This window comes from Lucilia cuprina, chromosome 4 (genome assembly GCF_022045245.1).
Source record: "Lucilia cuprina isolate Lc7/37 chromosome 4, ASM2204524v1, whole genome shotgun sequence".
Taxonomy (NCBI): Eukaryota; Metazoa; Arthropoda; class Insecta; order Diptera; family Calliphoridae; genus Lucilia; species Lucilia cuprina.
In genome coordinates, this window is record NC_060952.1 from 90,907,290 (window position 1) to 90,929,429 (window position 22,140).

General features: G+C 31.7%; 5 protein-coding genes across 7 annotated transcripts; 2 read left to right on the forward strand and 3 right to left on the reverse strand.

Annotated features, from left to right (window-relative positions):
* Nucleotides 1-898: 898 nt before the first annotated feature.
* LOC111687045 (lipase 3-like) lies at nucleotides 899-2,336 on the reverse strand. The gene is made up of 3 exons (XM_023449457.2): nucleotides 2,157-2,336; nucleotides 1,373-2,098; nucleotides 899-1,320 (listed from the first exon to the last, which is right to left on the reverse strand). The coding sequence occupies exons 1-3, from the start codon at nucleotides 2,292-2,294 to the stop codon at nucleotides 910-912; spliced, it is 1,275 nt and encodes a 424-aa protein (XP_023305225.2). The 5' UTR covers nucleotides 2,295-2,336; the 3' UTR covers nucleotides 899-909.
* Nucleotides 2,337-4,445: 2,109 nt separating this feature from the next.
* Nucleotides 4,446-9,433, reverse strand: LOC111687044 (laccase-14). Its single transcript, XM_046948221.1, has 2 exons — nucleotides 7,455-9,433; nucleotides 4,446-4,789 (listed from the first exon to the last, which is right to left on the reverse strand). Exons 1-2 carry the CDS (start codon nucleotides 9,264-9,266, stop codon nucleotides 4,547-4,549), a joined length of 2,055 nt encoding a protein of 684 aa, XP_046804177.1. The 5' UTR covers nucleotides 9,267-9,433; the 3' UTR covers nucleotides 4,446-4,546.
* A 961-nt stretch (nucleotides 9,434-10,394) lies between these two features.
* On the forward strand, nucleotides 10,395-12,444 carry LOC111685829 (serine protease grass-like). Its single transcript, XM_023448109.2, has 6 exons — nucleotides 10,395-10,751; nucleotides 10,818-10,969; nucleotides 11,128-11,537; nucleotides 11,612-11,814; nucleotides 11,875-11,970; nucleotides 12,030-12,444. The coding sequence occupies exons 1-6, from the start codon at nucleotides 10,652-10,654 to the stop codon at nucleotides 12,344-12,346; spliced, it is 1,278 nt and encodes a 425-aa protein (XP_023303877.2). The 5' UTR covers nucleotides 10,395-10,651; the 3' UTR covers nucleotides 12,347-12,444.
* Nucleotides 12,445-14,138: 1,694 nt separating this feature from the next.
* On the forward strand, nucleotides 14,139-17,193 carry LOC111687043 (superoxide dismutase [Cu-Zn] 5). Of its 3 annotated transcripts, none has more exons than XM_023449453.2 (3): nucleotides 14,139-14,565; nucleotides 16,559-16,768; nucleotides 16,850-17,193. In XM_023449453.2, the coding sequence occupies exons 1-3, from the start codon at nucleotides 14,227-14,229 to the stop codon at nucleotides 17,123-17,125; spliced, it is 825 nt and encodes a 274-aa protein (XP_023305221.2). In that variant the 5' UTR covers nucleotides 14,139-14,226; the 3' UTR covers nucleotides 17,126-17,193. The 3 variants fall into 3 exon arrangements, with proteins under 3 accessions (XP_023305221.2, XP_023305222.1, XP_046804178.1); XM_023449454.2 differs by having other exon boundaries at nucleotides 14,139-14,490; XM_046948222.1 differs by having other exon boundaries at nucleotides 14,139-14,454.
* Nucleotides 17,194-20,300: 3,107 nt separating this feature from the next.
* Nucleotides 20,301-21,932, reverse strand: LOC111687042 (protein FAM98B). The gene has a single exon (XM_023449452.2). It carries the CDS (start codon nucleotides 21,806-21,808, stop codon nucleotides 20,390-20,392), a length of 1,419 nt encoding a protein of 472 aa, XP_023305220.2. The 5' UTR covers nucleotides 21,809-21,932; the 3' UTR covers nucleotides 20,301-20,389.
* Nucleotides 21,933-22,140: the final 208 nt, after the last annotated feature.

The window sequence follows — 22,140 nt, forward strand, 5'->3', positions numbered from 1 at the left end:
AGTCTAGTCTATAGTCTAGTCTATAGTCTAGTCTATAGTCTAGTCTATAGTCTAGTCTATAGTCTAGTCTATAGTCTAGTCTATAGTCTAGTCTATGGTCTAGCCTAATTTAGTCTAGTCTATAGTGTAATCTATAGTCTAGTCTATAGCCTAGTATATAGTCTAGTCTATAGTGTAGTCTATAGTGTAGTCTATAGTGTAGTGTATAGTGTAGTCTATAGTGTAGTCTATAGTGTAGTCTATAGTGTAGTCTATAGTCTAGTCCATAGTCTAGCCTATAGTCTAGTCTATAGTCTAGTCTATAGTCTGGTCTATAATCTAGTCTACTATATAGTCTAGTCTATAGTCTATTCTATAGTCTAGTCTATAGTCTGGTCTATAATCTAGTCTACTACATAGTCTAGTCTATAGCATATTCTATAGTCTAGCCTATAGTCTGGTCTATAATCTAGTCTATAGTCTACTATATAGTCTAGTCTATAGTATAGTCTATAGTCTGGTCTATAATCTAGTCTATAGTCTAATCTATAGTCTATTCTATAGTCTAGTCTATAGTCTGGTCTATAATCTAATCTACTATATAGTCTAGTCTATTCTATAGTCTAGTCTATAGTCTGGTCTATAATCTAGTCTACAGTCTACTATATAGTCTAGTCTATAGTATAGTCTATAGTCTCGTCTATAATCTAGTCTATAGTCTACTATATAGTCTATTCTATAGTATAGTCTATAGTCTGGTCTATAATCTAGTCTACTATATAGTCTAGTCTATAATCTAGTCTACTATATAGTCTACTATATAGTCTAGTCTATAGCATAGTTTAAAGTTTGATACAGTTGAAACAAGACTCGGAACAAGTCAATTTTAATCAATATACAAAAAAAGTTCCCAATTTTATTGAAATACCTTTATTCGCTTTTGTTGTTATTAAAATTTAGCTTTTCCTCATACTTCTGCATTATTTCGATCATGGGCTCATTAAGATATTTACGCACTTCCATATGAGTATTAAAATCACCATGATTCCAGGTGGGATCTTCCATATGATGCATTATACGATTGGGTAATAGATCAGCCAAACGTTCAACATCCACCACAGCAGCCATTTCATCATTATCACTATACCACAAATGTAATTCAGCGGTGATTAGATGAACAGGATAATCCGGGGGGGTAGGTTGGCCATAGAGTTGCATATTCTTTACGAGACCATGATCATATTGACAAAAACAGGCGGACTGTTGTTCTTGCATGTAGTGGCAAATTTGATTGGTAGAACAACCTGCTGGATGAGTTTGGGCAGTAATGATAAAGGCGGTCTGAAAATAGGGTTTTAATGTGGTTAAGACAAAGTTTAAAAAGTTTACTTACCGCATTTGAATTACTCTCCTCGCCCTGAACTAAATAGGCCATGGAATTGCATAAATGCTGATATTTCGAATCGGGATTACAGGCGTTGTAACCCAATTTAACAAACAAATCATTGTAGGGCAAAAACTCCTGACTATCAAAGAGGGCAGCATATTTATTGGGATGACCCAAATAGGGAGCCAATGTTCTCACCAATAAATCGTTCATATTATTCATAAAAGCTACCGGGGCTAACATATGAGCAGTTTTTATCTTTTCATTATATTCTGGACGTGTGGAGAGTAAAACGAAAAATGCCGTTGTACCCTGAGAATGACCCACATAATGTATGGCTTTTTGACCTTGACCATTGTTAAGCAAAGCATAATCCACCATGGCGGCCAAATCATAGTGACCAATTTCATGCCAACTAAAACGCCAGAAATACGGATGATTAGTCGATCGCGAGGTATGATTACGTGAATAAGTATTGCCTCTGGCATTGCCCAGCCAAACATCGAAACCGGCATCGGCTAAAAGGAAAGCTATACCATCATCGGGTCCATTAAACATCCAAGCATCTGAACAACTAAATAAACCATGTTGTATTAACACTATGGGCCGATATTGTTTGGCATTTTGCAATTTATGTGAATAGGGTATGCGAAACATGGTGATAATGTAACCATCTTCTGTAATAGTGCGATGTGTTTCTGCCGGATAACCATGATCGGCAATACGATCGGCCTTTAACAAGTGAATATTAATAAAACATTTTAAATAAATTATATACAATTGCCTTTACCGTTGTTAGTCTGGGCTTTAATTTGATTTGTGCTTCAGGATTTTGAAAGTATTTCAATAGAGAAACATCGTGAGCTTTTGCAGTTAAAGCTGTCAATGCAAAAGCTAAAATAATGAGCAAATTTCTGCCTGACTTCATGGTCTTACTATCACTGAATAACTAAATTTGAAATTATTTCTTTAATTTGCCTAACAAACACTTTTAATGACCCCTTGTTTGTCCATAATCATTATCAATCCATTGGTGTCATGTTTCCGACCAAAGCCAAAAGCTAGATTATCTTCCCCGATAAGCAATATTTTGTTCTAGATAATTAATTTTTATAGACCTCTTGAAGTGGTGCAATTGCTTAATAAATAAAGTAAGCAGTTAATTTAAATATAAATGGAACATTGATTAGGAAAAAACGAAATCTATTAATAAAATTGAAAAGCTTTTTTTACAGAAATATTAATTTTTCTCACCACATTTCATCAAAAATTTCCAAAAAATAAAATCCTCAAAAATTCAGAAAAAAATTTTACAAAAAATAAATTTTAACGAGAGATATTTTTCACCAAAAAATATTTTCTAGGAAAAAGCTTTTTAGCTTTTTTATTAAAAACATGATTCGCTTGCCTACTAAACTTTTTCCTATTTCATTCAAAAAGCTTTTTCTGAGAAATTATTATTAAAAATAGCTTTTTCACTATAACAAAAAATACTGAAGCATTTCCTTTTTAATTTTTAGAAAAAAAGCTTTTTTACAAAAAATTATCTTTAATTAATTTTCACTGTCAAAAGGCTTTTGATTTTTTTAATTAAAAAAGCTTTCTTAGTAATAATTTAGTTTTTAAAAAAAACATTTGTAGATAAATAAACACAAATAGTTTTTTTTTCACAAAAAAGCTTTTCAATTTTATATTTCAGAGAAATTACTAAATTCCATTTTTGATTTAAAAAGATTTTTCTCAGAAATTATACTTAAGAAGAGCTTTTCACTAAAAAAAATACTGAAGTTTGGAAAAAAGCTTTATTTCCAAATTATATTAATTGAAAAAAGCTTATGAATTGTATTTAAAAAACAATAAGGCAAAGCTTTTTGCACAAAAAAAAAGAAACTTTCACCAAAAAAGGTTTTTTCTTTTTAATTTCAAAGAAAATGTCTAAGTTCGCTTTTTCAGTTAAAAAGCTTTTTTCGCAAAAATTACTACTAAAAAAAGCTTTTAGAAAAAAAGCTTTTATAAAACCATAAAAAACTACATAAATAGCTTTATCTTAAAAAATTAAAAACAATCCATTTTTAACAGCTTTTTCATTTGATAATTGGAATTTAATAGCAAAAGCTTTTTAATAAAAACTTTCTTTCTGTATCTAGAAAAACTTTTTCTTCATTTATTGAAAAAGCTTTATCAACCAAAAAACATTTCTTGAAAACAATCTCTATATTTTATATTCATCATCTAAAAAAAATTGATTTTCTATTGAAACAAGTTTTTTTTAGGTTTTTAAATCTCTGAAAGCTTTTGCCAATCAAGAAAGAAATTATGTTCTTATATAACTTCCAATGACTTAAACGAAAAAGATAAAGAAAATATGAAGAATTATAAAAATCTATATTTTCTTTAAAAACTCCATATAGAAAGCTTTTAAAAAAGCTCTTGCAGAAAGCTTTTAAAGCTAATTATATCAAAATAATACAATTTTGTCCAAATCAGATAAAGAATTATAAAAATATATTTTCTATATAAACTGCATGTAGAAAACTTTTAGAAAAGCTCTCACAGAAAGCTTTTAAAGCTAATTCTGTTAAAATAATACAATTTTGTCTAAAGTTAAAAAATAAATAAAATGATTTACTAATTTTTTTATTTTTCATTGAAAACAAACTTTTTTTTATTCGAAAAAGCTTTTTTTCTGCCAAAAGGAAGTGCAAAAGTTATCACTTTCTGATATGATTTTAATCGAATGTGTTGCACTATCTCAATATATATTATTTCCTTTTAATTTTATCAATTTTATTTAAATTTTTTAAGTGTTTTTTTAACCGGGGGGTAAATACAAATCAATAGCTATTGAATTGTAATTATTAGTGTCTAAATCATTAATTAACTCATAAATCAAGTGATATTAGTTGTTATCAACATTTAAATTTTACTGATAACAAAAGCTCAAAACAAATATATAATTTTAAACAAAAATAATTCAAATCGAATTGGCAAAAATGGCCAAAAATTAAACCAATATTAGATCTTGGAATGCATTCGACTTTTCACATCATTATTTTCTAATTTATAAAAACCATAATAATACATATAATAAAAATCTTTAATAAATAATTTACCAAAAGAATACATAAATAATCCTTAAATCTAACCTATAATAATAAATTCTCTAAAAAGAAGAAAAAACTAACACCTCAACTTGGGTGGTAATTTCTTAATTTGTTGATTTTCGCCCACTTTCAGTACCGCCGACATGCCCATTAATGTATGACGTTCAAGGTGACAGTGATACATCCAAAAACCAGGATTATCACTAATAAAACGTAAAATAATATAACCTAAACCGGGTATTTGTATAGAGTCCTTTTCAACGGCTGGAAAATCATTGGGTGTACGCTGCAAGAGTCCTCTACGATCGAGATCTTGAATCTGGAAGAATAAAAGAAAGTATAGTATTTATATGTAAAAAAACAGAACAGAACAGTCTTGATCGTTCAGATGTTTACCTACATTAGCTATCATTAACTAAAACTACTTATATATACATATAGTGATTTAGGTCAAAATATATGACAACCTTATCATATCATGTCTATTTGTTCAGAGATTTTTTTAGTATTGAAACGAAAAGTCGACTTTTCGAATTTTTGCATTTTATGCAAAGTCGAATGTCGACTTTTCGACATTATTCCAATTTTTTTAAATTTTAGACTATTTTTGACTTTTTTCTACTATTTTCGAGTTTTCGACGTTTTCCGACTTTTTGAAAATTTTTGACTATTTTTTTTACTTTTTTCAACTATTTTTCGACTTTTTCCGACTTTTTTCCGACTTTTTTCCGACTAATTTAGTGTTCTTAACTTTTTTCCACTTTTTTTAAATTTTAGACTATTTTTGACTTTTTTTTCTACTATTTTCGACGTTTTCCGACTTTTTTCGACTTTTTGAAAATTTTCGACTATTTTTTACTTTTTTCAAATATTTTTCGACTTTTTTCCGACTATTTTAGTGTTCTTAACTTTTGTCCACTTTTTTAAACTATTTTTAGACTATTTTTGACTTTTTTTATACTATTTTCGAGTTTTCGACGTTTTCCGACTTTTTTCGACTTTTCGAATTTTTTCGACTTTTTGAAAATTTTCGACTATTTTTTACTTTTTTCTACTATTTTAGAGTTTTTGACTTTTTTTCTACTTTTTTAAAATATTCTACTATTTTTGACTTTTTTCTACTATTTTTGAGTTTTTGACATTTTTCGACTTTCCGACTTTCTCTGACTTTTTCGACTTTTAGCCATTTTTTTGACTTTTCATCTTTTTTCGACTTTTATTTACAAAGTCGACTTTTCGACTTTTTTCATAGACGATAGTCGAGTCATCGACTTTTTTGAAACAAAATAGTCGACATCAACTTTTCAACTTTTTTCGACAAAAAAGTCGATTGTTCGATTATTCGAAAGACGATTTATAGAACCCTATTATTAAATTGCCTTAGGTCCTTTTACGGGCCTTTTCACATGTTGCTTTCTTAATTGATGAATATTATTGAACATTTTTTATATCGATAATAAAATGTATTAGTATTGGTATGATTTTAAGGAAATCGTTCTAACTCTAAACCGAACTATATAGAATAAATTATTGATTTGAACCTATACTCATAATATTTGTTAAAGGTTAGCAGGAAATCGAAATCTGTAGTTATAATGTTGAAACAACTCATCGGATGTAGGGTTAAAAAATACTAAGAGAGTCTTTGATATCATCGAATGCAGAAAAGTGCGAGTTCATCAAATAGTGCTCACAATATCGTCCACTTCAAAGGGATTAATACTGGTTTAACTTTATTCTCTAATATTGAAATAACTAATCGAATATACGTTTAAGAAAGACAAGGAAGATCTTTGATATCATCGAACGCAGAAAAGTGCGAGTCCGACCGATCGACAGAAGTAGCAGTGCAAGATGTCGAGGGAATTAGTCTGATCAACTAATCGGACGTACGTTTAAAAGAGACATAAAAGATATTTGATATCATCGAACGCAAATCTATAATAGTTAATTACTTAAGTTGTAGTGCCGATACTAACGACCTAAGTCGAAGTCTCTAAATAAACAACCAGAGTTGCTGTGTTAAAACTATCGATTAATGTTGCAGTTTCAAAACTATCGATCGAAGTCGCAGTGCTCGATTTATGTCCGATCAAAAGCTGTTATAATATTTAAACAATTAATCGGATGTACGTTTAAGAAAGACAATGAAGATCTTTGATATCGAGTCCATCAAATAGTGCTCACAATATCGTTTTCTTCAAAGGGATTACTATGTTATAACTTTATTCTCTAGCTAACTACGCTCTATAATAGTCAGTTGCCGAAGTTGTAGTGCCGAAATTACCGACCGAAGTTGCAGTGCTTCAAACAAACAACCAGAGTTGCTGTCTTAAAACTATCGATCAATGTCGCAGTTTTAAATCTATCGGCCCAAGTCGCAGTGCAAGATGTCGCTTGATTTAAGTTCGATCGAGAGCTTTTATCGCTAACAACCTTACTTTAATTTGCATCTGAAGTATTTGCCTTATTGTTGGTTTTAAAACTATCGATCAATGTCGCTGTTTCAAAACTATCAACCGAAGTCGCAATGCAGTTGTTTTCAATCGCTTACACTCTAACATCTGTGTCTTACTTGATCTTTATTGCTTTATATAAGATCAGTTAACAGGGACTTTTGGGAATTTTTTGTTTTTGTTCTATATTTCTACGTCCCCCTACTTCTTTTACAAAGTCATCGGTTTCCGAAAACTTTTCGGTGTCTTGGAGGTTACTATGAAAAAAAAACCTATATTTTGATCTCATAAAGATATAAGAAGTTATCAAGTTAATCTAAGGACATAAGTTAAAGAGCATATGCAAGTCTTTCCCTTTTAAATGAAAGAGTTTAGGGAGTTAATAAGGTACTCGGTACTCACAAAATATGATGATTCTTACTATTAAGGAAAAACACTGTCGAGTAACACATGATTAGGATGACCAAACTCTAATATGTTCTAGGATCCCTTAGCAAAAAGTAATGATATTTTTAAGAATTTACTTACCCTTCTCAAATCATTAACATTTCCCAAAACAGCTTGACCCACTAGACGATAAGTATAACCATGTGTATGGAATGGTAGAGTCGTATCCAAATAATTGGCCACAACCAATTCAATCGGTCTAAAGGCGGGTATTCTCAAAACATTCGTACATTGACAATTATTATACTGGCAATTGCGTCCAGCCTGTTGGAAAGCCGTACGATTACAATAGAAATTATCCTCATAGTAGAGATTACGACCTTGCAGCAGAGACACTTGAGGTGAAGCAAAAGTTATATCATCTATTTGAAAGAGATCTTCAGTATTCGCACTACGACGCATGCCAAAACTGGAGTAGAATGTTTGGAATTTCGTATAAGAAGGCCAGGGTAAAGGATTTAAAGATCTTAGACCAGCAGTAGGGATTTCATTGGCTTTTAAATATGAAGAATCCTTAGTGTCAAGAGAGTAAAATTCTGCCAAAGTATTAACATGTATTTGATTTTCGGCAGGACCTTGACGGCCATAGGTAGCTTCTGACATTTGCAGCAAAGGAGCTTTATTACGAGAGGAACCACGATAATGTAGTATAGCACCTTGATACAAACTATAATTGGCACAATCATTATAACCTTTAACCTTAATCCAATAATTGCCAGGATATTGATTAGCTTCCAAAACAAAATCAAATCTTTCGCCTGAAGACATAAAGAATTTATCAGCATAAATGGGTTCTATGTCATTACCATCGGTGGAAATCATTAGCATTTTATGATTCTCTATGGAAAATTCCAAAGGACAATTGAAGACCCCATTAGCAATGACACGCATGCGATAACGCATATTCGGAGAAACTCTTAAACGTTCATATCTATTGCGTGAATCATTATCGGGCCAATTGTTAAGATGATTGCGACCTTTACCGTTAATAAGTATATTGCGTGGTCTCATGTAATCATAGTTATATATAGTATCCTGTATGAGTAGAGTATGTTCAATCAAATCGAAATCATAAAGATTTGCATGTCTATTATTCTGTTTAGTTTGTCGAATAACGAAACTGCCCGCTACACCCAAAGATCTTTGCCAGCCCATTTGGCTGTGATACCAAACCGTACCACTACGTTCAGCAGGAAAGGAATAACGATAGACTTCTGCAGGTTGTACAGGATATTGGGTAATATAGGGAGCTCCATCACTTTCAGGCGTTTGAGTCATGCGTAAACCATGCCAGTGCATGGTGAAGGCCTCACTTAAGTAATTCAAAACATCCACTATAATAGTATCATTTTCACACACCTCCATCGAAGGACCAGGCACTTGTCTATTAACAGCCATTACCCCAGTAGCCACACCATCACCATAAACACACTGCTCCTGTTCACAAACACTCGGATCATACATGCATCTTTGGCACTCAGGACCCAATGTCTGATAGTTATGCACTACTAGACGATAGTAGCAGGATAAAGATTCACCCTGTTTACAAACTCTTCTACAGGGATGTCTATCGAAACTGCCATAACTAATGTCATCAGCATTGAAATTATCATTGAGTAAATAATTTTGGGGGCCATTACTTTTATTGTTTTTACTGCTAAATGGATTACTAAAGCCCCAGTATACTCTCGATATATTAAAGTTTTCATAACCAATAGGTAATTCCTTTTTTACTACTTCCTCATTATCCAAATTGTTTTTCAGCTCTAATTCTCTTAAATAATCGAAAAATTCTGAATTTTCAAATTCATCTTGCAATTTTTCTTCATTTCTTAAAATTTCACTTTTAATTACAAAAATTTGTAAAAATATTAATAAAAATGTCCACTTCATTTTTTCTAAATTTAACACTTTTACTTTTTTCTTCACAAATTTTTACTTTATAATAAATTTATATATTTTATTATTATTTTTAATAACTTTCTTAAAGTGTTAAATATTTTTTTGTATTCAACCGTTTATTTAAAGCTGCCGTTATAAACTGACCATTAGTTAGTGGTTTATCTAGCAAAGAAAGTTAAGTTCCTCATAAAATTTGTGATTTAAATAAGTTTTCATTGTACAGCAGTCCAGCCACTTTTCAACCCAAACTCATTTCGTATGCCGTTCATCGAAATGTTCCACTAAATGTGCCTGGCATATTAATTATTTACAAAAGCAAAGAAATGCTCTTTTGGAGGGGAGGAAGAAATGTTTGTTTTTTTAATTTGGGTTTTTTTTAATAAAATTATGTGCCATTCATTACAAGTACATTATTATTGTTACTTGTTTATTTCCATATTTGCAGTTTCTCTATGTTATAAAGCTTAAAAAATAATTATGCAATTTTGTGGATTAGTTAGTTTGTGTGGGAATGGTCACCCAAATGTAGTAAAATAATAATTTTTGTGGAATATTTTTAGGAGACAGCAGAAAAGTGCTGCAGTGGTGTGGGAGAAGATGTTAAAGTAATAAATATTTAAGTAAAAACATCAGATAACAAAAATGTCCCAATTAGCTTTCTATATATCTATCTATCTATCTATCTATCTAACTATCTATCTATCTATCTATCTATCTATCTACTATTTATCTATATATCTATCTATCTATCTATCTATCTATCTATCTATCTATCTATCTATCTATCTATCTATCTATCTATCTATCTATGTATGTATGTATGTATGTATGTATGTATGTATGTATGTATGTATGTATGTATGTATTTATGTATGTATGTATCTATCTATCTATCTATCTATCTATCTATCTATCTATCTAACTATCTATCTATCTATCTATCTATCTATCTATCTATCTATCTATCTAGCTATCTATCTATCTATCTATCTATCTATCTATCTATCTATCTATCTATCTATCTATCTATCTATCTATCTATCTATCTATCTATCTATCTATCTATACATCTCTATATCTATTTACTTTCCTACCGATCTACTTTAGTTTCAAGTAAAAGTAATCTTTAAAACTCAATAAAAATAAATTTTGGAAAAATTCTGCTCAAAATATTTCAATTAAGAGACAAATTTCTGAAATTCAAGAGCATCGTAACATTGAGATTAGACACACATACAAAATCCATGATTTATAGAAGAAACTTAATAAATTTAATTGAAGCTTTTTTCAAATAATCTTATCAATTGTCGAATCAGTCTCTTAAAAAGAGACGGACTGACCCTATAAATTTACGCATCAAAACAAACAGTGCAAAAATGATTTTTGAGAAATTTGCAAAAATATTAATATTAAAATTTGTAATAATAATTGCATTGGTCGAGGGCGGTTATCATCATGGATTATCCACCCATACAGGTAAAATATAATGAAAAATCGAAAATACAGAAAATAATTCTAACAGTACAGATTTGTTTTTGTAAGATTGTTTAACCCCTGAACATGTTCGTGGTTCATGTGTACCCTCCGCTAAATGTCGCCGTATAGAATGGATGTTGGACAATTGGTCAGCACCCTATCCGGAGCATGTTGTACGCTATATACGACAAAGTCATTGTGGAACTCAAGGAGATATAGTATGTATACTTATTAAATGAAATTAATCAAAGAGATTAGACTTTGTGAAAATATACACATATTTGCCCCAAAAACATGTACTTGTAGTACAGAAATATGAAAACCTATTAGTCTATAGTACTAGAACAGAATTAATGTTCCATGCATTCTATTTCAGCATTTCAATTGTTGTGCTTTTTACGACATTAAGGGTCACATACATCCACCTACACAAAATGCTTATACACCCACTACACCTACACCTCCAGTGCACAATCTTCATCATGCCTTTCACTCGGGTCAGAGTCAACACTTATATTCGAATAATTTACCATTTCAACATCGTCCCACTGCCAATTATATACGACAACCTTTAGGTGAACGTATTTTACGTTCTATGGCCTGTGGTTCCATTAATGGTGATCGTATATCGAATGGTGAACTCGTTAGATTATCAGAATTTCCTTGGATGGTCTTACTGGAAACTCGGGATGTGAGATCTCGAGAAAGATTTCGTTGTTCGGGTACTTTGATAACAAATCAATATGTTTTGACGGCTGGACATTGTGCCGATGCGAAAAATGATATGTGTGTGAACTTAAGTCCGTTTCTTTCTATATTTTTTTAATACAATTTGTTTTCTGAATTATTTAATTTTTTAGCATTTCGGTACGTTTGGGCGAACACGATCTTAAATCTGAACATGATTGTGAGCATTATAAAAAACCTCATGTAGTTTCCTATTGTGCTCCTCCCTATGAAGATGTAGATATTGAAACTATAATTCTACATCCTGAATATAATGCCAATACTTTAGAGAATGATATTGCTCTTATAAGATTGGTAAGATCGGTGGAATTTCAAAGTAAGTTTTTTTTCATATCAAAAACATCGAAAGAATCTAACAATATTTTAATATAAAAAGGTCATATTAAACCGGTTTGTTTACCCATTGATGCTGGTACAACTAATGAAATACCCACCGATCAAATTGTAGCCGGCTGGGGAGTTACAGAAAAAGGTATGAGAGTCCAGCTATAAGTTAACTTCTTTCCATCTTAACTTTATAACTATCCCTAGGTTATGCCTCTGAAATATTACTGAAAGCCTCTATACCGGTACAACCTTTAGCTGTTTGTCAAAATATCTATCAACCAAATCCTCCTCTCTCTGAGGCAAAACTATGCGCTGGTGGTGTTGATAAACGTAGCACCTGTAGAGCTGATTCTGGTGGTCCCTTATTCACTGCCATTCCCTATGAACATTATCAACGGCGTTATGTACAATTTGGCATTACCTCGGCCGGAAGTAAGGCCTGTGGCGGTAGACATAATTTACCCGGTATCTATACAAATGTTCGAACATTTATACCTTGGATAATAAGTAATATTTATTAAACCAAATATTTATAATTGGATTTTAATATTAACAGCTCATGTATAAATTATTATTACAGCATTTTACTTTTGAAAATAAATTGTTAATTAAACAATTACAATTGTTGTACAACTTCATTTATTTGTGTAAACTAATTAATTTTATTTTTTTAATTATGTTTAAAATATTATTGTGTCAAAATTGAAGTCAGATTTTCACACATGATAGTTTTTGGACTTAACGACTGACAGTACTTCTGTCTATCTGTCGGTTATATTTACTGATTTTATTAATATTGCCGGCTAGGGATGGCGTGTTTAGAAACATAAACTTATTCAAAGGTTGTTTTGTTTTCAAATTGAAAAAAAAGATTTTTTTAATTAAATTGTTCTAAACAGTGGTGAAACAGGAATAAAAATTGGATTTTGTAAATGGAATGTAGTCTGGTCATTGTGTGGGCTATAGGCAATACTATACTTTAAATTATAGAATTAAATATTGACTGAAACTAGAATAAAATTGGGCTATAGTATAACCTAGTGTCTGAACTATAGACTAGACTAAAGTCTGGAATAAAGACTAGACTACAGTCTGAACTAGAGACTAGATATATATAGTATAAATTATAGACTAGTATATAGTCTCGACTGTAGACTAGTATATAGTCTAGTATAGACTAGTATATAGTATAGACTAGTATATAGTCTAAAATAGACTATACTATAGTATCAACTATAAACTAGACTATAGTAAGAACTTTAGACTATACTATAGTATTAACTATAAACTAGGCTATAGTATGAACTTTAGACTAAACTATGCTATGACTAGACTATAGTATGACTAGACTATAGTATGACTAGACTATAGTCTGGACTATAGACTAGACTATAGTCTGGACTATAGACTAGACTATAGTCTGGACCATAGACTAGACTATAGTCAGGACTACAGACTAGACTAAAGTCTGGACTATATACTAGACTATAGTCTAGACTATAGACTAGACTATAGTCTGGACTATAGACTAGACTATAGTCTGGACTATAGACTAGACTATAGTCTGGACTATAGACTAGACTATAGTCTGGACTATAGACTAGACTATAGTCTGGACTATAGACTATAGTCTGGACTATAGACTAGACTATAGTATGGACTATAAACAATTATAGTTTAACAGTAGCATAATCCAGTCCGACCTAAAAACTATGAATAAAATCAATAAAATTTAAAAAAAAAACAATGTTTTCAACAAAAGTGTAAAATACATTAAAGACCTCTCAGTTAATTATATTGTACATAATATTGCAATCAAGTCGTATTTGAAAAAAGAATAGAAAAAAAAACAATAAAAACAAATTCCAATGAAAGAATAGCATGCAATTTAGTTAGTTAGAATTATCTACCAATATTGACAATATCATACTATATGATCATTACGGTGACTGCACAAACATTGTTGCTAAAAGTCCCCACTCAACACCTGAAGCTAAAAGCCTCTAAATATAAAATCAAACAACATAAAAACACCCACCCACCCATTAACACAAATGAAAATAGAACGTCACAAAGAAAACCAAAAGGGGAATGCAACAGACTGGGTCATAAAAAAACACAAACAAACACCGGGAATTTGGAATAAAGTAAAGATAAACAAGATTCCCTCTTCTCTAATTAAATCAAGCAATCAGCATGACATACCCAAGTATTAACTATTTACTAACAAAATACAACTGTCAATATATGTAATCACATTAATATTATTTATTTTTTAAAAATACAATTTAGTTTTAACTTAACTCTTAAACCGAACGGGTCAGCTACAAAGCTATCAAACGCTTAAAATATTTTCAGAATATTTTCACTTTCATTACGCGCGTTCAATTAAATTGTAATCATGTCATTTCTAACGGTTCATTCACTTCAAATACTTAAATACTTCTGTGTCATTATAGTAATTTTGTGTAATTTGATCAATGATCATACAATTGCGGCTCAAAGTATTCTAGATCGTTTTCGTCCCAGCTCAAATTTATCTAGTGTTGGTGTCGATGAACAAGTGAAAATTGTTTCCGGCACAAAAGTGAAGCGTTTTGAACGTTTTACAGTGCCATTGGGTGGAACGGTAAATCTTTTGCAACCTCAACCGTCGTTGTATTATGTATGTCCACAATTCCAATATTTTAATAATTTTAGGCCTTTATTTGTAACAGGTTGGCCATACTATCCGGTACGGGTAAGAATGTAGAGATTTTTTAAATGAGTTAAATAGACTGACTAATAAAATCGACTGGAGTCTGTACCATAAACTAAAATATAGCCTGGACTATAGACTATACTTTTCTCAGGGCTGTAGCCTATACTATTGTCTGAACTGTACACTATCGTCTGTACTGTATACTACACTATAGGTTGTAATGTAAACTGTACTATAGTCTAATCTGTAGATGACACTAAAAACTAGACTTCAGACTAGACTACACTCTGACTAGACTGTAGCCTGTACTGTGGACTATACAATAATCTGTATTATAGATACAACTTTAGTCTGGACTGTAGACTAAACTACAGTCTGGATTATAGACATGACAATAGTCTGGACTATAGACTAGACTAAAAACTAGACTATAGTCTGGACTATAGACTGGACTAGAGTATGGACTATAAACTAGACTATAATCTGGACTATAGACTGGACTATAGACTAGACTATAGGGTGAACTATAGTCTGAACTATAGTCTGGACTGTAGACTAGACTATAGTCTGGACTATAGACTAGACTATAGTCTGGACTATAGTCTGGACTATAGACTAAACTATAGTCTGGACTATAGACTAAACTATAGTCTGGACTATAGACTAAACTATAGTCTGGACTATAGACTAAACTATAGTCTGGACTATAGATTAACTATTGTCTGGACTATAGTCTGGACTATAGACTAGACTATAGTCTGGACTATAGATTAGACTGTAGTCTGGACTATAGACTTGACTGTAGTCTGGACTATAGACTCTACTATAGTCTGGACTATAGACTATACTATAGTCTGGACTATAGTCTGGACTATACACTATACTATAGTCTGGACTATTGTCTAGACTATAGTCTGGACTATAGTCTGAACTATAGTCTGGACTACAGACTATAGTGTGGACTATAGACTATAGTCTGGACTATAGACTATAGTGTGGACTATAGACTATAGTCTGGACTATAGACTACAGTCTGGACTATAGACTATAGTTTGGACTATAGACTATAGTCTGGACTATAGACTATAGTCTGGACTATACACTATAGTCTGTACTGTAGACTAGACTATAGTCTATAGACTGGACTATAGTTTTGACTATAGTATTGCCTACAGATTTGACTATAGTCTTGACTATAGTTTTGATTGTGGAGTGGAATATAGCCTTGATTAAAGACTATACTATAGTTTTCACTATAGTCGGGTCTAAATTCTATAAGTTAGACTATAGTCTTTCGACTACATTGTATTCTGGACTGTTGACTAGACAATAGTCTGGACTGAGTTCAATCATCATAAAAATTCATTGAATGCTAAATTACTTTTTACTATTTTTGCGAAAATTGATACATATTAAACCGGAATTCTGAAAAAAGTTTGTCAAATTCTCACATTTCCAATGAGTTCCTTGAAATCTAAAATACTATAGAGGGTTTTGTATTTTGTATATGTCCTGATGTTTGTAACAAAATATTGGTCATTAAATCAATATCTGAGTCGATATATGTCCATCTGTCAGTCAACCTATGAATCTAGGTCGCAATTTTTAAGATAATTATATTAAATTCGACAGATACTATTATCTTAGCCCAAAAACGATATCTATTGAAAATGGATGAAATCGATCTATTTTTTACAATCGTTTCAACTGAATAGGACTCATAATTTCGTTAAATATTATTGATTTTGTCTAACGATCGAGCATTATATTAAAGAATTGCAGACTAGATACATGTGAACCTTCTTGAAATCAGTTCGATAGTATATATCAGATTATGAGAATTTTTTAAAGATTTTACTGGTTTTCGCGTCTGTCTTCCGTACAAATTTAGTTAATTTTGTTTTAGTGACAGATCATTGTCTCCGGAGTTTAATATTAACATTTTTATAATTGGCCTAAATCCTCACAATCATTAGCAACAAGCATTTCCCCCTTGTCCAAATCCATAAAACTTTTTAACCTTTTCCTATAGGTGGCACCACAATGGCAGGCAGGAGCTAAAATAACAGGTGAAGGTATAGATGGTATGATAACTTTCCAGCAGTTGCCCTATAATAATGACATCAAGGTTACTCTGAATGCCACTGGTATACCAGCCGGTAAACATGCTCTACACATACACACCTATGGCGACCTAACAGATGGCTGTAAATCGACTGGAGGACAATTTCCAAATAATTTTGTAGGAATTTTTTGAAAAAAAAAATGAAATTCTATAGAAAAGTAAATATTTATATTTTATATATTTTCTTTTTTAATCCAGCTAGGCAATATCGATGTAAAAGAAGGCGGCGAAATAAATGTGGCCTTTATCAGTGTCTATTTAACATTGTTCGGTTATAATGGCATTATAGGACGTTCTATTGTTATACACGAGAAACCTATTGATTTGAATACAGCCTTAAATGCTGATATATTTTCATCGTCTCTACATGCTCTACCAAATAATCAGGCATTTCAGAATGAAGAGAATTCTGTGGGCGAACCAATAGCTTGTGGTGTTATCAGCATTATGGGTGTACCAGTTGCAGAGAAATAAAATTTATTTAATAATTTTATATGTAATTTAATTTTAAGAAAATAAAAATTATTTTTTTTTTTTGCAAATCGTTTATTACTTATTATTATAAAGAAAAATAGGTATCTCTTAAAAAAGAGACCAGACTAGACTAAATTCTAGTCTATATATCCGTCTGAAATCTAGTCTATAGAACGGACTATAATCTAATCTATATATCAGACTTTATTCTAATCTATAGTTCAGACTATAGTCTAAACTTCAAACCATACTTTATTCTATTAAATACTCTATAGTTTAGACTATAGTCTAGTCTATAGTTCATATTACAGTCTAGTTTTTAGTTTTCACTATAGTCCTTATAGTCCATTGTTTAGCCTACTGTTTAGTCTATAATTTAGCCTATACTTAGACTATAGTCTAGTCTATAATTTGGACTATAATCTAATCTATAGTTCAGACTATAGTCTCCTTTATAATGCAGACTATAGTCAATTCTATAACTGAGACTAAAGATTGCTATATAATTCAGTTTAAAGTATATTCTGCTCTATAATTCAGACTATAGTTCTGACTGTGGTCTAGTCTATAATTCAGATTATTGTCTATTCTATAACTCAGACTTTAGTCTAGTCTATAAGTAAAATGTAAAATTCTAGAAAAATATAAATAAACATTTAAAACAATAATAATATTGATAAAAGAGATTTGAAAATTACTATTTACTTAAGATATTAAGTTGTTCTTCTTCTGGATTCATTTTCATTTTATTTTCTTGTTTTTGTTGATTGTGTTTTCTCATTTATAACTTAGGTTTAATTGGCCAATAACACTCAGTTAAACTAAAATAATAAGAGCGGGTTTCTTACTTCTCAGTTAAAATAGGCTTAACTTGCTGTTAGATTAAACTCGGAACAAATTTAGGCGGACTTTAACGGATGATTGTGTTTTTCAGTTTTAGATTTAAGCTCAGTTAACTTTGTTAGTATTGCCAACTTTTCACTCAAAAACATAAACAATGAACAGCTGTTTTTTGTAAACAATACTTTTGTAAAATGGAAAATTATGGAAAAATGTTAAATAAACATTTAAAACAATAATACATAAAACAAAACAAATCAAAAAATTACAATTTACATAAAATATTAAGTTTTTATTCTTTCAAAATCATTGTTTTATTGTTTTTGTTAATTGTGTTTTCTCACTTATAACTTGAGTTTAATTGGCCAATTACACTCAGTTAAACTATGATAATAAGTAACTTTACTGATAACTTAAAAACACGAAACATATATTAAACCAGGTTTAACCAAAGAATGAAGATTATCTTTATCAGAAAAACTCGACCTAAGTAACATTACTGATTACTGAAAAACAAAAACCATCGATTAAACTAGGTTTAATCAAAGAATGTATACTATCTTTATCTGAAAACCAGCCCTATTTTTGGAAACTATCAGCCCTTTCGGTTACGTTTTTGCATTCAGTTACGCAACAAAAAGAAGAAAAGTAGTAAATTTAGATTACAAGCCTCTGTGTTAAAATCATCACTTCTTCAGGTCTTTTTCAGTACTTTCATGGTGTAAATTCTACTTCTTTTTCGCTTCTTTTTAAGTTCTTTTTTTGTTGGGTACGATCGTAACTACGGTTTTGTAAGTTGTTCTTTAAGTGACGAAACTTCGAATCGTAATGCAAAGAGGTCAAAAGTGGAAAATTTCGATTCGATTTGAAGTGTAGGGAGTAGGAGTGTCAAGATCTTCAAAGATCTGTTATCCATATATCAAAAAAAAGATTCACTTACCTTATACAGCTTAAAAGATCCTTAGCTTTAAAGTTATGTTTATCAAAAAGATCTTCAGGTGAAATATTATATGGTATACATTTTTGCAGCGTCATTTTTAGTCAAATTTTATTTTTGTATAAAGTCTGTCATATTTCTAATACTAACTCGTTTTCTTTTAGTCTGTAAAAAAAATTAAGAAAAATAATAAATTTTAGACCAATAGGTATTAAATAATATATATAAAATCTCCTAAATAAATAGTTTAAGAAACTCAGCAGTTTAAATCAAAACAAACAAAAAACTACGATGGCAACTCATTTTCGAAAAAAAAACATATGATCTTCAAGACTTTACCGTTATATTTCGAATAATAACAAAATGTACTAAAATTTACCATTTCATCCTGTTTTCTTCACGTTTTTAATAATTTTGTCAGTTTTTTATAAAAAAACATTAAATGTACGATTTAAAACAATCCCTATTAGCCTGTGGCTATTGTGGTCCATGTGAAAATTTAAATCTGCTCAAATGGGCCATACGTGCCGGTGCTAGTTCACAATTTTTCAATGATTTAATTTACTGGCTGGAGTCTCAATTGGATATGGTTATAACAACGCAGCAGGTACGTGATAATATAACACGTTTATTTAGCATGTTACGCCATTCCATACTAATGAAACCAAGCTATGGATCAGAAGCAGCCGTAAATCCAAAAGAATTTCGTTTACAAACCATTAAGGTATTAGTAAGACAACTGCAATTAAGAAAATTACCCGAACAATTCCAACAGGTGAATGCTCAAAGTCCACAAGGAGATCAGGGTAATGTTCCTGACTATAGACGCTTGACGGTGACTTTGAATTTGAATAGAAAATCGAATACGGGAGATTGGAATCAACGCCTGGTGCGTTGTAATGCAAATTTATTGGAAATATAAAAAGAAATTGTTGTTGTAAATATGATCAAAATAAGTTAAATCTACGTTAATAAAAAAAAACTACTTTAATGTGAATGAAATCATTTGGTTTCTTATTTAAAATAAAAAATACTTAAAAATAGATGTTATAAATAGAAAGTTTTTTAATCGGTTGTATTTAGAAAGTCCTTATCAAAGGAGTAAATATTCTTATTTGTCTTATTCATCATGAATTTTGTAAGCTGTTTCAACATCTCCCAAGCACATGGAAAGCAGTCCGGATGTTATCTTTTAAATCTCTTTGACTTTTATATAAATAGCAGGTGTCCTATGCCCAAAGTTCACAAACAGTTGTACGTAATAGGTTGCAGCAAAAGTACTTTTAAATACCACTTAATCCTAATAATCTATATAGGTTAAGCATACAGCTAATACATTTTTTCTTTCTATTTCTGTTTATTTTTGTAATATTTATTGAATCACTTTTCACTATTAAATTAAATGCTGATTTTTAATTTATTTGTGTTGTTCTCATCGGCATCCGCAATATGTATTCGAAAACTAGGTTTTTTAATATTCATCCTTTTTAACGTCTGTGGCCACCACCTCCGCCACCACCACGATTATAATTTGAGCGTCCTCGGTAGCCACCTCCACCACCGCCACCACGATTATTATCACGATCATTCTGTTGATAATGACCGCCGCCACGATCATTACTTTGATAATGATTGCCACCGCCTTGATAATTTCCACCACCACCACCTCCTTGATGATGATCTTGACCTCGTTGTGTCCAGCCGGAACCTTGAACACGGCCACTACCCTGTATCCAATTTTGATCACGTTGTTCATAATTTTGTTGATGTTGCTGTTGAGCTTGATAATGATGTTGTTGGGGTTGCCGCTGAGGTTGGGCATTCTGTTGCCAGTTACCACCGCCTCCGCCGCCGCCACCACCTCCTCTACCGCCTCGAAAATTGCCACCACCACCACCACGTCCCCCAGGACCGGAAGCTCTTTGCTGTTGCCATGAAGGCATCTCGGGTGGTGGTGGTGCATGCTCATGAGCTCTACCACCACGATCGGGTACACTACCAATGACATGTTTTTGTATTTTCGTAGCTGTATTCTTACGCACATTGGCCGAACTGGTTTTCTCTATAATAGCCAAATCAGAACGAGCCGCTAACAGAGCCACTATATTCGTATCTTCACCACCATATTTTAAATGTTCCATATCTTTTAATTTCTTTTGGAACCTTTCGACAATTTCATTTTCACGCGATCTCATTTTATCGGACCACTGAAAACTTTGCACGGTTACCTCTAGACGTGTCAGGAGGACCTGCCTTCTTAAATTATACTCCTTATCGAGATCTTCATAGATCTCCTGTAACTTTTTCCACTGAGCATCTGTCAATGGTTTATTAGTCTTAAGTAAAGGTTCACTTACCACTCCCGGCTTTACCGATCTCAAACGCTCCTCCACTTTAAAGTTTAACTTGTCGAAAAGGGCCTTAGGTGAAATATTATCTGGTGGCTTACCCAAGCACAAATCTTTGGTCAACGATTCCAATGCCCTGGCAGTATTGGTCTCACTTTTCGGTATTACATATGACTGCTCAGCAGGCTTCAAACGCAATGCCATTTTAGTTGCCATTAATTCAGTAATCAAATAATCTATCAACTGCAATCTATCCTCTTTAGTCTCAAATCTCTCCGACAGTGGACCGGTCACAAAACGACTGAACGGACAGCCCAACTCCTTCAACATGGCCGACAACTCCATGGCGAATTCACTGGGATCATCACATTCTTTACTCACAGATTCATCGGTTTTTCGCAAAATGTGCAATTCTTGTGCCAGCCATGTCACAACTTCACGAAATTCTACGCTGCGTGTACCACCCTCAACAGCACGAGTGAGCTCATCATTTAGCAAACACTTGCCCTTATAGTCGAGAGCATTTAGGGAATCTATAATTTCCAGTTCAGTTTCCATAGAAACAATTTATATTTTAATAATTTAATAGAGTTTTATATATTTATGGCAAATTTAAAAGCCGGCTGCCAAAAAAATTCTCGAACTATGTACACAAAAAAAATGTTTAACAGCCAGCTGTTTTTTTTGCACAAATACACTCGTGTATCCGAGGGATGCCAGATGGTGGTGCAGATGTGTAAACAATATGGTAAGACTTGAAATATTAAAAGGTGCCCAGAGGGTTTTTAAACTGAACGTATTAAAAAAGGTGTTAACGGTAGATAGATAAATAGATTAGATAGATAGATAGATAGATAGATAGATAGATAGATAGATAGATAGATAGATAG

Bases quoted from the DNA above. Each gene is read 5' to 3' on its own strand.
- LOC111687045 (XM_023449457.2), bottom strand. From the start codon at position 2,294: ATGAAGTCAGGCAGAAATTTGCTCATTATTTTAGCTTTTGCATTGACA. The intron at 2,099-2,156 runs GTAAAGGCAATT...CACTTGTTAAAG, and splicing joins TAAAGCCCAGACTAACAACG to GCCGATCGTATTGCCGATCA. The intron at 1,321-1,372 runs GTAAGTAAACTT...CCCTATTTTCAG, and splicing joins AGGAGAGTAATTCAAATGCG to ACCGCCTTTATCATTACTGC.
- LOC111687044 (XM_046948221.1), bottom strand. From the start codon at position 9,266: ATGAAGTGGACATTTTTATTAATATTTTTACAAATTTTTGTAATTAAA. The intron at 4,790-7,454 runs GTAAGTAAATTC...TTATTCTTCCAG, and splicing joins ATGTTAATGATTTGAGAAGG to ATTCAAGATCTCGATCGTAG.
- LOC111685829 (XM_023448109.2), top strand. From the start codon at position 10,652: ATGATTTTTGAGAAATTTGCAAAAATATTAATATTAAAATTTGTAATA. The intron at 10,752-10,817 runs GTAAAATATAAT...TGTTTTTGTAAG, and splicing joins TGGATTATCCACCCATACAG to ATTGTTTAACCCCTGAACAT. The intron at 11,971-12,029 runs GTATGAGAGTCC...AACTATCCCTAG, and splicing joins CTGGGGAGTTACAGAAAAAG to GTTATGCCTCTGAAATATTA.
- LOC111687043 (XM_023449453.2), top strand. From the start codon at position 14,227: ATGTCATTTCTAACGGTTCATTCACTTCAAATACTTAAATACTTCTGT. The intron at 14,566-16,558 runs GTAAGAATGTAG...CTTTTCCTATAG, and splicing joins GGCCATACTATCCGGTACGG to GTGGCACCACAATGGCAGGC. The intron at 16,769-16,849 runs GTAGGAATTTTT...TTTTTAATCCAG, and splicing joins GACAATTTCCAAATAATTTT to CTAGGCAATATCGATGTAAA.
- LOC111687042 (XM_023449452.2), bottom strand. From the start codon at position 21,808: ATGGAAACTGAACTGGAAATTATAGATTCCCTAAATGCTCTCGACTAT.